The sequence below is a fragment of the Seriola lalandi genome, unplaced genomic scaffold (genome assembly GCF_002814215.2).
Source record: "Seriola lalandi dorsalis isolate HSWRI2012SDOR001 ecotype SW California unplaced genomic scaffold, Sedor1 jcf7180002054894, whole genome shotgun sequence".
Lineage (NCBI taxonomy): Eukaryota > Metazoa > Chordata > Actinopteri > Carangiformes > Carangidae > Seriola > Seriola lalandi.
In genome coordinates, this window is record NW_019525446.1 from 238,541 (window position 1) to 253,594 (window position 15,054).

A 15,054-nucleotide genomic window follows, 5' to 3' on the forward strand; every position below is an offset into this window, starting at 1 on the left:
GTTCCACAGCTGTTCATCAAAGACGCCAGAAGGACAGACGGTCTGCGATTTGTTCGGCGGTATTCGAACGGCGAGCTACCTTCCATCTTTCTTTTTTTTTTTTTGCATTGAAATGTGTGGAGGGGAGAGGTATCTCAGAAGTGATGCAGGAATGTGCGAACAGCCACACAGACCACAGTTCTGTGATATGATCAAATCAAGATCTGACAAACAATCACCAAATTATCACCGAGCCCGACGTCAACCCATCGAAAAAAAGGCTCTTCGGTGCCACTGATGCGACATCCACTTTCCCACAGGTGCTGGTAACAGGTGGGGGGGTCGAGGGGGAGGTTGCGGAGGAGGAGGAGGAGGAGGAGGCCTCGCCAGCGTGGCCGGCTGCCACAGCGGCCCGGGGAGGGATCATCTTCCGCCCAGCTGCTGATGCCCTGTTATCCCCGAGCCATTCATCACGGCTCGCTGAGAGTCAGATATTCACTGCCCCCCAAACCCCCCCCAAGCTCCCAGCATTCCTCACTTCCCCCTGTGGATCTCCACTGCTGATAGCTGTCAGGGCCGCGCCGATGTGCCCAAACACCTAACCCACCCATCCACCCACCCACCATGCATTTAGAAAGCTGGTTTGAATCTGTTTTAACAGCTTAACCACATGTCACTCTTCATGTCTGTGTGTGTGATCTCTCCTCTGCAGCACTGCGCCTTTAAAATCACTACAGCCTGAACTTAAAGGACCAGACAGCGTGTTTGCAAGTTACAGCTCCGTATCTATAAAACATGTCGACTGCACGCTTTTGCCAAAACAATCTGCAATGCACGCCACACGGTTTTTGATTTTTATACTCTTTGCATGGCCACAGGGGCCGGTTGCTTAAGGTTTATTTTCTCCTTAGCTGAGGGTGTTGCAAAGAATCTCTGAAAAAGTTTTGCAGCAGTGAAAGAGGTTTTACAGCAGTAAAATCCTTTAGTTGTTTTTTTCCTTACTTTGGTCTCTAATGTCTTTTGTGCAACGGTTTACCTGACTTTAAGTGATTCCTTAAGTATATGACTAAGACAAGGACAAAACTTTAAATACTTAAGTGAACATTTTAAGGAAACCTTAAGGGTGTTTGTCCATCTGTCATTATTTTAGGGAAATGTTAACCTAAGGTGTTTTGTGCACCTGACCCTGGTTTCTATACGTTTCTGTGGAATATGAAAATCAATTAGTAAACACTTGTTGTACAGTCCATCATAGTGAACATCAGCCGTGTTGTTAAGGGTACATTAATGCAGCTTAAGTGCAGTTTTATTTAAGGAGTTACGTCTTTGACTCTCCAGTAACTGATAGTTAAAGGCAGTTTTTGACTGGTAGTGTTGTTGTGGCAGATCCCTGTTTATTTTATCTCTGGTGTTACGTACCCAAAGATGCACAAGTGCAAAGGAGTGATGCAATTCCACTTAGTGCAGGTTGTTCACCAGGAAATGAAGGGAAGGGAAGAAGAAGACAACTAGTCCATATGAACATGGACAGACACAATATAACTTTCTAAATATTCAAAGACTTGGCTTCACAAATGTTTTACGTGAAGGTCAGTGTGTTTGTTATGCACACAACAGAAACAGAAACTCAGTTTAAAAGTGGCTGTTTTAGTTTACAAGAAAACTGATTATTTTCATACTGTACAAAACTGAATGCCTGGTCTGTGACAGCTGCGATGCAACGTGTGTATGATTTGTAATCAATAATATAAAACATGCAGAACCACTGGTACAACCACGCCGAGATGCTTCACTACCGCACAGTGTTATGGTGCATGATTGTGGTTTGCAGCCGCGCTAATCACAGCAATAAATGCTCCTACTGTGGAGGCACACAGAGTGATGTTTATAGTACGCACACGCGCACACACACACACACACGCACACACACACACACAGACACACACACACACACAGACAGAAGTCTTCCTCAGGAGTGTACTGGGTGTTTGCATTACTCCTGTATGTTCCAGCCGCTCGGCGCATAGTAAATATATCCAGGAGTAATCCGCCGCCTGCCTGGTGATATACAGTGGTGACTGATGCTGCGGTTAAGTAAAGATGAAGTCACAGGGAGGGAAGCACTGGAACACATATTGACAGGGCGGTCGGCAGTTAACTTCATGTCACTATTGATCAGGTGATTCGGCGGATTGATCGGGGTCGATGTTGATGGATTGGAGGGGAAGCGAGCGCTGGGGAAGGTAACAACTGGCTCACAGCAGCTTGGGGGGTGGGGTGGGGTGGGGGTGGCTACTTCAGTGCATTGCATAGGAATTGGAGGAATCGCTACGAGGTTAAAGTGGCGACTTTAACATTTACATTCAGATCAGATGATTTAATCTTTGGTGTCAAAAGTGAGGTCTCAAACACAGATCTCGTCCCCCTGTGATGTTCTGCCAGGTCTACACTACATCCAGCTGCACTTTTGGCATCATGTCTTCTTTTTCAGCAAGTGAAACACATGATCTGGACCGAGCTCAGGTAACTGAGTTGGCTAATGAAGAACATTCAGCTGTTTATCTTCCTGGTTGGAAAAATGTATCTACTAACACTGCACTGTATGAAGCCAGACATTAATCCATGAGCATTAGAAGGGAATATAAAACAGACATTTAGGATCATCAGAGTAAACTCACATGTTGCTGAGAGGCAGGTGTTAGTGTATTCCTAACTAGAGGGGGTCAGAGGTCAGGGGGACTAAGTTAAGAGCAGGTCATGCTTCAGTGTCCTGCTCAAGGACGCTTAAACAAGGACACAGTCGACACACTGAGTGGCTGAACTGAGACCACCCAGTTACTGAGACTGAGTGTCTCTGGCCAACAAACCAACCTGCCCGCAGCAGATAAAACAGCCGCGGCCCTGCAGCTCTCGAGGATAAAAAGCCAGCCGTGCACACAGTGCAACAGATGACAGATAGAGGCCTTTTTCACGGGACTAAAAGACGTTAGAAAACTGCATCATGATGACGCTCAAACTCGTTTCCTGATCTGCAGATTGTAACGTTGTCTTGACTCCAATTCAGATCATGTGAAATGTACCGTCAGCAAGTACATTTTTTTGCATCTTTCAAGTTTACTGAAGATTATAACGAACCTTTGAGGAGCCATAAATGTGTTAATTAGCAGGAGCCATAGTAGAAGTTGCTATTAAACATAACTGCAGCCACTTAAACTGGTTTATTCAGTCTTAAATGTAACAAAAATAACAAAAATTAAAACTGAATCAATGTGATTTGGGCTCATTAATTCAGTTTTAATTAAAAGAGGACTCTAGGAACAGATGCAACAAGACAGTTTAAACCAATGTTGTCACTTTCTTAGAAAGAATTTGGTCATTTTTGTTAAAAGAAAAGGTAAAAATTTGAGCAGAAAAGAAGAGAAGTGCAAGATTTATGTCTTCTTTCCTTCAGTTTTGACAGTTGAACAAGTGTGCGTGCGCCTGCGTGCGCATCCACTCAATATATAATCTGTCTCTTATACACATCTTCCACCGTGTTGCACCTCTGCATGTACATCTTGAACATGTTGTTGATGTGTTTCAGCGACATGATGCAGACGGCCGAGTTCGGAGTCGGCTCCGGAGAGTTGGGTTTTCCTCTGGCGAAGGCGGCGAACAGCACGTCGTCGTCCTCCTCCACCTTCAGCTGCTTCTGTAGCTCGACATCGCTGCCCACCTTGGCGACGTGGGCCGCCTGCAGGATGTTGAACACTTTCACGTCTTCTGTGGAGCGTCGCCGCCTCTTGTCGGTGCTGATGCATTCGAGGGGCATCTCCACGTAGCGGCGGATCACCAGGTCTGAGGAGCACATGCGAACGATGCGGGTGTGGTAGGCCCGAGAGTTCCTGCTCACCCGCTGCACGGTGAGGAAGTAGGTGAAGGGTCCGCTGTGGAAGGAGTAGACGTAGCGCAAGTAGTACTTTCCGCGGAGAGGCGGAATCAGGTCCATGTACGAGTGGTTGGAGAAGAACGTGAAGCCATTTTGGCTCGTCTTCATCTTCCGCAGAGAAAGTGTGTGGGGATGCGTTGCGTTCTCCGATACCTTTTCTAAACCGGGGATCTCGGAGTTCCCAACAAAAAACTTGATGACGTTGCTCTCCACATTGAGCACCTGAGAGCCTGAAGGGCTGACCACAACATCCGAGTCGCTGGGTTGACCCCTGCCTTGCCTCACCTTGTCAGCGAAGCAGTACACCTGTTCGTCCACAGTTTTCGGGCTCATGTCTTCATCATCCAGGACGTGACGGCGGCAAACGCCGTTGTCTGCCGAGCCGCAGCTGTACAACCCTTTGTCGTAAATGTTCTCCACCACCAAGGCGATGTTGTGGTTGTCCACCCTGCTGCCGCCCCCCGTGCCGGTCGGTGTCCGGCCGCACGTCTCGTTGGCGAGCAGTGGCCCCGTGTGGTACTCTGAGAGCTTCGTGAGGTTCGGGGCCAAAGCGAAGATTCGATTCACAGTCCCGACATAGATGATCCCTTCCAGCGTCACCATGTTCTCGATGGGGAAGTCTGCGGTGAACGTCGGGAGCTCGTAAGTCACCGAAAGGTTGAGTTTGCTGGTCTCTGATGATTTATCACACTGACCTCGCGTACTGGGGCACAGGGCCCACAGCAGCGTGACTGCATGAAGCCAACCCGGATTCATCCTGTTCCAGAAACAAGAGACATGAGAAATGAGTTGGTGAAACATCCCAGCAGGAACACACAGACCTCAAAACATTCATCACAGATACCTCTGAGTAGGTGGCCTTAATTGTCTGGAGTGGAAAAAAGGCGCAATCTGTGCTGAATAGGGACTTCTGACAAGAAACAAGAGGGGCATCGAAATCCCTTTTCAGACTCATCAACAGGACTGTGTCGGGGTGTGAAACCAGGGTTTACTCACTTCACCACAAGCAGTGAAACCAGTCATACTGAAGTGACTGCAGGCTTTATGGTGACACAGAGCTTTAATATCAGCCTCCTAATCATCAGCGCCTCTAACCCTGAATCCACTGACCCTAGAACAACCAGCGGCGAGACTCGGCTGAGCACTTCTGTGGCGCTCCAGCTCCCGTTCCCCAGTGACCACAGCGCAGGGCAAAGCAGTGAATCACCCAGAGAGGAGCCCACTGCGCAGGGAGACGCAACCACGGGCCTAAGTTTAGACAGCAAAAGCCCAAGGGAGAAGAGATAAACTCGATTAAAACAAAAGAGGTGGGAGGGAGAAGGCAAGAGGGAGGGAGGTGGGGGGGGGACCGTCCTGCGAAATGATAAATAACCCCAGCGACTAAATGGTAATCCACTGGGAGATGCTTTTAGTGGAGGGAGGGAGAGGGAAAAAGGGGAGGGGGGAGAGAAGAGCAACACCAAAGCATTTGCAAAATGCGTATTTGCATTCCTCCAATTTGGATGCGGTTTCCACACAAACCCAACATATAAAACATAAACCAAAACAAGGCAAAAACATCCAGCACACTGGGCTCAGTCTTTATATTCATGCCTGCGGTGATGCATGAACTCACTCTGATTCCCCTGGTGCATATTTTGACTGATTTATAACTGAAGTCTCCTTGTTTTTTTTGGCATAAATCTGAGGGAGAGAGCTCAGTCTGTCATCCAGCCACAGTGTTTTAGGAAGATTTAAACTAACAGGTGCTTGTAGGTAAAGTTTCACTAATAAGCGGCAAAGACATGAGGGTTTGAGGATTAAAGTGATGTAGGAGACAATAAAACCCAAACCAAAAACACTCTTTAAGGATCTTTGGTAGTTTCTCAATATTAGAGTCAGTTTTCCTTCATTATGGAGGATGGTGAGATGAGTGTCGACTAGTTTTGGTCTAAAATGATAAGAAATAGGAGGCACATTACTGCGCACCTGCACCAAACACATTACATTTACAGCATTGCAGTTTGTTTTTTTTTCCTTTTTCTTTTCTTTCAAAGGACAAAAGGCGGTGGAAAACGGTGAAAATGTTTTCAATTTGAGAGGAAAGTGACTCACGGCCTCAGAAAACACAGATGGGAAGTTGGTGAAAAGGTGTTAGGAGCCAGTAAAAACATTAGTAAACGCGCTGTGATACTGTAATCAGGAGAAGAAGAAGAGGAGGAGGAGGGAGAAAGGCGTGAGGAGTTTTTCAGAGTCTCATCTCATCGCCGCGTTTTTACGCATGAAAGTCACAGATCGAAGTTAAACTGCTGAATGAAAAGAGAGAAATGTCGAGAAACTGAGAAAAAAAGAAAAAGAAAAACTCACCTGTTAGCGAGCAACAGTGTTTTGTGTTGGTTCAAATCATATTCCACTGGTCTCTGCAGCAGCGGCACTTTTCTTTTTTTTTGACTTTCACATCAAGTCCGAACTAATCTTTTTTCTTTTTTTCTTAATTCTGGAGATTAAAAAAAAAGAAGAAAAAACTCAGTCCGATATTGTTTCTTCTTAATGTGACTTCGCCGGTTTTCCACTCAGTGAAACTCTCCGGCTGAAACCTGTGAGGCTCCTCTCTGCCCGACTCACTGACTCACTGGCCGGACGCGTTCAGCGCAAACACGCCGCGGATCTCGCATCTCACGGCTCCTCTCGTGGCGCGCGAAGCTCCGCCCCCTTCTCGCCAAACTATACGTGACGTATCCAGGTGCTGCCGCTGCTCAGTGGTCTCCTCCGTGTGTGTGGAGTTCAGATCAGACAGGAAAAACTGAAGCTGACAGTAAATTACAAGTTAGTTAGTGATTATCATGCGGCACAAACCCACCAATTACAACTAAATCACTGATTATCAGAGAAACACAACTGCTGCGCGCTTTCATGCATTTATTTATGTGTATTTATACATTATCACATGAGCTACGGCCTCACACAACTTAAATTCTCTCTTGTAAAGTTTGATATCTACTCTCATGCACTAAAGGAAGTTTAAATTAAATGGGGGGTGGCTTGGTTTGGAGGGAAAGAGGGTAAAACAGGCCACATGTAGAAAGAAAGTTCTTTCTTCTCCAGCTTCCACCTGACTTCTCCTCCAGCACCACCGGTGAGTCAGACTACTGGTTGTCATGTTAAAACGGCTCACTCGGCCATAAATAATGATCTACGTTATAAAGGCTAAACCAACTGTGTGTGTGCCTCAGCCATGAATCACAGCGGGCAGCAGAAGAAAAAAATTCCTTTGTCCCACTTCCTGAAAAGGAGGTACAGTTGGAATGAAGACTGGAAACCCTGATAACAGAGTGTGGATGTAGAATTAATAGGTGCAGAGCTGTTAGGAAGAGGCACAGCGGCTGTTTGCACTCACTTTCTGACAGGACACACACACACACACACACACACATAGTGACATGTGAGGGTTTAACCAGACAGACAGACAGACAGACAGACAAGGGGCAAGTGTGTTGAAGTGGGCGGATGAGAGATCTGGTGAAGTCTGTGACATCTTCAGCTTAGATTTTACTCAGTACACGGATGTAATGAGTGTTTGTGCGAGGTGAAGTGTCATTACAGAGTAATTGTTTCCTCTCTCCTCCTCTTTTTTTTCTCTCCATATTTTAACAATACTCCACGAAGCTCATCTGCTTTTACGTTCACTCTCAGAATCAAAACTGACCAGACTGACAAGATCCCACAAATTCATCTGCCTTTCTACTTTATAACTTCCCTGATTTCCCAAAGGAAAACACTGTTACCTCTGACACGACACCAGAGAGCCCTTAAACCGTCACGGTGCGCATCATCAACCTTTACTTCACCTTGATTGACTACTGCAGAGGAATCTGAGTCGAGTAACAAAAAAAAAGAAAAAGAAAACTGAAAGCAGCCAAACTGCGTATTAATAATAAATAAAGAATGGAGCAGCTGTATTTGAACAAGATTTGGAGGAGAAGTTATAATATATTAAATAGCTGGGTACACATTTCTTAGAGGGATCCAAATTTAGATGTGAATTCATGAAATTATAGCTCAGACACAAAGCCTGTCCTTCTTCAAAACGAGCCGTCACGACTTCCTGTAACTTTGCGATGTCACAACAACAAAAGCGGTGACCTGGACCCAAACATCCAACTTTGCAAGATTTGGTTTCTCTGACTTTTTACCTGAAATCTGCTATATATTTTGTTTCTTGTTTCACTGTATATCAAAACATCCGGTAAAACAAAGAGAGAGTGTGTATGTGATGTGGGACCTTTAAAGCATAAAGTCTGGAAACAGCCAGTCTGGCTTACACGATCTTTAAGAAAATAATACAGCAGTTCTTGGTTTTATGGAGGTAATGTGCCGGACTCCTCGACGTTTCGCAAGAAGCCACTTTGTTCACACATGAATTCTGTGCTGTATCTCCTTCATCTGTACGTGATGCTGTTTTATGAAGCAATCGTCAGCTAAAAGCCCCAAAAAGTTCTGTCATAAAAGCTCATTGTTCGAAACTCCCAGAGCGACGACCTAGAAGTTTCATGAAGCACTCCTTCGCTCTGTGTTTGTCAGAGCAGCCGGAGTTTTGTCTTTCCCCAGGGCATTTTCTGACATAGTTGCCAAGGGGTGTGTCTGACACAGGGTGTGTGTCTGTGTCTTACTGTATACCCGAGGGGTGTGTATGTGTGTGTGGCTCCTGTGGTGGTAAACTCTGCAGTACTTTGGCTCTTGTCTTGACAGGGAGCAGCAGCAGCAGCAGCAGCAGAAGATGAAGAAGAAGAAGAAGGAGAAGAGGAAGAAATGAGAAGAAGAAGAAAGAAAAGTTGGAGTGGTGGTAAGAATCATCACTGCTGGAATGCAGAATGTGGAAACCCCAAAGTGTGACACAAGCTGTAGGAATGATCTGCAACTTGCAACCACAACACCTGCAACACAACAACAACAACAACAACAACAACTACACACTCTCTATCTTCTCCTCATGTGCTGCACAGTGGCAGAGAGAAAAGCATGAAGATGAAGACTAGTAAATGCATGCATCTGACTTGTTATGGCGCCATCTGCTGGTTCTCCAGTTACTGTTATTCCCTTGAGACGCGACGGGAGCTTCAGGTCCAGGCTATTGAGCAGAAAGTGAGGAGAGTAATCTCACAGACAAAGGTGAGGGATTATCAGAGAGGAGCAGGGCTGCACTCGGTCTTGATATTACTGTTTCTGTCGACCACTCCCGTGCAGCTAAACCTAGTCCAAAGGAGGTTATTTATCACCTGCGGGGGTCAATACAAACCCTGCTGACCAGGACAGTAAACTCTGATTGATGCTCTTGACCCATCAGAGGCCCCGGAGCCGTTCTCATTCTGCAGATGGACTCGTTCACCTCTTACTGTTGCTTTAGCTCATGCACAGAGTGGTGATTAAGTGTGCGCCGCCTCCATCACTGTGAGCCGTGCGTCTTCATAGACAGGCTCCTTCAGCTGGATCATTACTGTTCATGACAGATAATGACGGAGAGGCTCATAAAAGGTCACATGAGAACGGGAGGGCGAGGGAGGGATTTTCCAGCCGGTGCTCTCGTTAACTCTTCGCGAGATGAGAGAGGACTTCTGCTGACGAAGGCTGCTCGCAGGTATAAAGCGTAAAGAGGTATTACAGTTAGTGTCTGGGTTCTACAGTGAAAAATGCTGCAGTGAGATTTTTCTAGGTGAGAAAAGTTCATGAAAAACTCGTCTGTCTTGATGCGACATTGAATTATGCTCTTGATGTGCAAACTCTGTCTAATTTATGAAAAAGATTGCCAAAAAAACCCCACAAAGCACCGATGACTGCTTTGTTGTTGTGACATCACAAAGTTACAGAAGTCCTGACGGCTGGTTTTAAGGCTCAGTTTCTGAATACAGGCTGTGAGCGTTTCTCTGTGGACTGAGGCTTTGATACTTTCACAGTATTAATATAGAAGCTAGAGCTGAAAAAACAAAGCTGTTTTAAGTGAATTTGACTTTTCTGTAGGAAATTCTTGAAGTCACTGCAGCTGAAAGTTAAAGATTTTGTGCACTGTGCTGAATGCAAGCTGTTTCCTACCTTGACTGAACCTCTTGCTCACGACCTCGCCACTGATCAGACCACCGCGCTACAGCTCCATATTGTCATGCCGGGAGAGATCAGTGCTCCCGTCTTCCGTTACCTGTGTGCTAGATAAAGACACTCCTAATGAAAAAGGAAACCAAAAGATTACAATCTCGTGCATCACGGGAAATGGTTACAGCAGCAGGGCGGGCAGGAGCGCCATCAATAAGATTCTGCTGCATGTATCTGCCGATCTGCCGGACTGAGTCACAGCGGCACGGCTCATATTAAGTCCCACTGACGGCCATCAGTGGATGTTAGGAATATAATGAAGTATCAGCTCAGGAGAGAACACACAAGGCAAAATTCATCCACATCTCCACGGTGAGAAAAGATTCATGTGGTTAAGTTGCAGTGTATTAGACAGATTTTAAGACACTTAATAAATATGCACGTATCTCAAAGTTTCACAGACCAGATGTCTTCGCTCTCTGAATCTATTAACTGAAAACCTCTCCTCTGCTTTTCCTCCTGACATGTCAGAAGGAAAGAGTCTTCACTGCTTCCACTGTGCCGGAGCTTTGCTTTTTCCTCCTGTTGTGTCAGTCTCACTGTGTAAAACAGTTTATGTGAAGCCTTCAAGAGCTCTTAAACTCTCCAGTCCCGGGGTCCTGGTTGTTTATCTGAGGAGGCTTTGACTAAAATAAACCACAGTCAAGTGCCGGTGAAATCACAGCACGACATCTGAGCTTTATTCTGCACGTACATGTACTTTCTTCTTTTCCTCTCCAGATACATTTATGCTTATCGTCCTCAGTTATTACTTCACTGCATTACAAACTGTAATCTGCTGTAGGTATTTCACCTTCAGTTTGAGATCCAACTCTAAGTTCACACTTTCATTTGATATAAATCTGATTTTAATTGTGTGGATCTTTGTAGAGGATGTTGTTGAGGATGTTTCTGATTCCATTAATAAAAACATAAGTCAAGACATTTTTCCTGGGTATCACCAGAACAGGTGACATTACTGATATTTTTGGAATAAAGATTTTTCCACAGTGTCGATAGCACAACATTTCAATGAAATATATTGTCCCCGACGCGACAGAAGTGATGACACTGATTTAGTCACAGCCACTTCCTGAGAGTTCATGTATTTGCTGTTCTCTCGCGGGCAGAAAACGATGCGTTGATGTTTCCAGTTTGTCTCAAAATACACAGAAGAGGAAGCCACTTACAGAGAAGTAAAATTCAGTTACAAGTGTGTTTAACTGACGGGATGATCTCAGCAATAAAGAGCAACAGAAGATCAACACATGAAGATTCACCCTCTGAGATTTATTGCGCTGAGTTGTGGTAGAAGTGACAGAGTGCGCTGACTGACGGAGAACCAGGTGTGCTGGAGAGGGATGAACATCTGTAAGGAGGGGCTGGTGTGGCTGGTGGACACTGAGCCGGAGGGGATGGACCTGTGCCAGCAGCCTTCCTCTGGCTTGATGTCATAACACGCTTCATCCCCGTCAGTATGCGCTGCTGCAACAGCTGAGAGAGCGCGAGGCCAAAAATGATGCAGATTGTTCCTCTGAAAATGTTGGATGGCGGTGTGTGTGTGTGTGTGTGTATGTGTGTGTGTGTGTGTGTGTGTGTGTGTGTGTGTGTGGCCAAAGCAAATTCAACAGACTGGAGCGAGAAGAATATTCTGTACAGGACAACAGAGGAGTAAAACACAGCAACGCATCACTGGAAATATTAATATTTAATCACAATCCCATGACTTTCCAAGTGAGGGATTATATTTCTCAATATATTGCGTCACTCCTGGTCTTTTGTTGTATCTTACATATGTTTTATTTGGCTGCTAGGATCATATCCTCTCAAGGAGCTCTAAAGAAATCAGTTAAAAACAAACTATTTCTCATGAGGAAATGCACCTGAAAAATCACATTAAACAAAACAATAAAAAAAAAAATATCCACGCACAGTAAACACTATATCTTTTCAACTGATTTCCGTCTTCTGGACAGAAGAATTGAGACACGCTGTCCTGCAGGCAAGCAGCCGCAGAGCTCATTGTGTGGAGTTTGGGGGCGAACCAGGACAGAAGCAGCTTCCCTGAGGGTTTGTTTATTGAAACTAAATAAAGAGGACATGCTGGAGAACACAGACGGTACTGTGTGTGTGTGTGTGTATGTGTGTGTGTGTGTGTGTGTGTGTGTGTGATCCAACTCAGAAATGAGTTGTCTGTTAACAGATCAGCGAGGCCAGAGCTCCTCTGCACAGCTGACGAATGTGCAGTCATTCAGCGCCCACTGATGGTGGTGAGCCGTCAGCAGCAGGCTGTACTCTGCAACGACACCTCAGACCGATGCACATGAGCGCAGTAAACACAAAAGAAGTGAACACAAAACAAAGGATTTCCTCTGACTTTTTCCATCCAGGGATCAGGGGCTTAATAAAAGGTTTCACCTGAACAAGAGCCTAAACAGAGCCGAGGTGACGTACATGTGAAAGCATCCTCTTAACCACCATGTTCAGGGAAGGTGAATGTGTCTGCTTGACGTATTTTGACAGCAACAAATCAAACAGAATGACTGAGAAGTCTCTGTCTAATCACCGCTGTGTGTGTGTGTGTGTGTGTGTGTGTGTGTGTGTGTGTGTGTGTGTGTGTGTGTGTGTGTGTGTGATCTGTCTGCTGCGAGAGAAAACAGCTGCTGAAGGTGTTTCCCTCCAGGTGGTGAAAAGCCACAGTGTCTATGTCACCTGGTCTCTTGTCTTTCCACTGATGAGCACAGCTGAGTCATTCTGACTGAAGGAGGAGAGAAGAGACCGAACGTCATGTTTGTTGTTGCATCTGTTTTCTAGTTGCTGCCTCACTGTTTTGTTTTGTGGCTGTGCAGCTAACAAAGGGATAGTGTAGTGGCACTTTAGAGAGGAGGTGTATCTCAGCATGTGATGAGGATCCGTCTGAAGCGAGCGGGTAAACCGGTCAGCACTGACATAGTGCTCTAAAAATAAAAACATCAGTGATGATTTATTTATGTCAAACTGGCAGAACCTCTCTCCTCTGGCAGAATTATGAGATACAGCACGACAAAGTTACAGTAAGTTAAAGGATTACACTTTTTGACTAAAGGGTTGTTCGTGGTTTGGTCTGTTTAAGAGAAAAGTAAATGCCGCAGCACACGATGACGTTCCAGACAACAGTGTTTCAACATGACCCCGCCCCCCCCCCCAGGTGCACAAAGCCAGGTTGATAAAAGGGAGGGATGCAGAGTGGAGGCTGTTGTAGAACTGTATTCATGCACACGCACATACTAATGTAACGTCTGGCTGTCCACATACTATTGGCCACACAGTGCGCACATGCATTTCTGACGTTATTCCACTAGAGGGAGCTGTCGTATTGTAAGAGCTGTCGTGTATCTGAACGGTGCAAAGGTTTTGATCCACAGGTAACATTATTCACGTTTTACACCTTTTACTTTCATTTCATTTTCACTGGATGCTGGAAAAAAAACACCTAATGACCAAACTCAGACTAATCAAAGATATCAGACACTAGTCTTCATATATATTGGTAGTTTAATGTTGACCTGCACATCTGAGACCATGCATTTTTTAATGTATTTTTCCCACTACAGGCTTCTGAAACTTGCTTGAGCTGCGTAATCCACCCCAGCGGACATGAAGTCTATGTTAACATTTGTCACCAAGTTACAGAAATCAATGGAAGTCAATGGCAGGTAGGAAAAATACATTAAAAAAAAAGCTAAAACACAACAACGATTGATTGTGTGATTAATTCTAGACCCCTCCCCCCAAGTTTCACTGTTTCACTGTTTGACGGGAAAGAGATTTGGACGTGCAGATGATATTAGACAGAACAGATGAACTCGCCGCCGCCGCCACCACCACCACCACCGCCACACAGAGGAGCACTGAGCCCAACAGCTTCTGTACCTTCTCACCCCGGTTGTACCAGGTCACTGCCATTAGCTCACCGTCCAACCCTGTGATCTGTGTGAAGGTAACAGGGCCCGTCTCTGTGTTCTCTCATCCTGCTGTTATGTCTGCTTTTAGTCCTGAGCAGGTTTCTCTCTGCCAGGACCTTCTGCTGCATCCGGCTCTGTTGTGGTCCGGTTAGTCTGCGGTGTGATGAGCGCTCAGACTGTTGAGGTGCTTTCAGTGCTTCAGTTTTTTTTGTTTTTTTTGGGATGTTCAGAGGATTCCACAACCAGATTTTTCCTTCGACTACTTTCTCTCCTTTTTCTCTATTATCTATATATTGACATTATTTGGTTTTAATAGGCTTTTCATCAGGCGCAGTTTGTAGCTCCCATGAGTTATCTTTACATTACATTACATCACACCTCTGGACAAGTGTCTCCTTGACCAACGTCACTATAATTACAATTAAAATAACATTGATGTACATTAACTTCTTCTGATTCTAAGTATTTTCATCTTTTAACAAGTTTTACAAAAGATTGTCTTTAATCTGCAGCAGGAAATTTTTTTTTTTATGACGCAAACTCACTGAACTTGTCTTTGAAGATTATGGAAATGGCCAAAAGTATGTGGACACTCCACTCCACACATTATTGTTGGTTTGAACCCGTTTTGTGGATTAATGTAGGCCCCTTTAGAATACAAAGATATTTTAGCATTTTCAGAAGAGTGAAAGTTGCAGAGAAACACCTGTAGTTTTGGACTGACATGTTTAATCTCACATGAATGTAAACCGTCCATATACTTTCGGCCGCCATGTAGTCTAGCTCTGTGACTCAAATGCTATAATAAAACATGAGAGGCACAAAGTAGGGCCAAGCTACTGCCAGATTATCCTCATACACTGACACAAAATCCTGGAGTCAGCTTGACTTCTGCCCCTTTTCTTTTGTATCCGGTGTTTCCTTGAAAATAACCTTCGAATGATTGAAACAATAAACCATTGTTAAGTCGACTCGACTTCTCAACGTGTTACTGTTACAGTTTATAGAGCAGCCCAGGCTTGTATTCAGGCTGCGTAATTACGTGACTGCTTTTGGTGTAAATTAATTTGAATACAGTCGAGAGACTTGACTCCAGCCCTG

The 15,054-nt window shown here is 45.1% G+C and overlaps 2 protein-coding genes across 2 annotated transcripts in view; both read right to left on the bottom strand.

The window, feature by feature from the left end:
• met (MET proto-oncogene, receptor tyrosine kinase) overlaps positions 1–406 on the bottom strand; it is a 60,251-nt gene extending 59,845 nt beyond the window's left edge. Inside the window, exon 1 of the mRNA XM_023429497.2 lies at positions 230–406. Coding sequence (XP_023285265.2) covers positions 230–406 — 177 coding nt within the window. The remainder of the gene's footprint in view (positions 1–229) is intronic.
• A 3,069-nt stretch (positions 407–3,475) lies between these two features.
• On the bottom strand, positions 3,476–6,562 carry LOC111672155 (hepatocyte growth factor receptor-like). The gene is made up of 2 exons (XM_023429478.2): positions 6,254–6,562; positions 3,476–4,664 (listed from the first exon to the last, which is right to left on the bottom strand). The coding sequence occupies exon 2, from the start codon at positions 4,661–4,663 to the stop codon at positions 3,476–3,478; it is 1,188 nt and encodes a 395-aa protein (XP_023285246.1). The 5' UTR covers position 4,664; positions 6,254–6,562.
• Between the last annotated feature and the right edge of the window lie 8,492 nt (positions 6,563–15,054).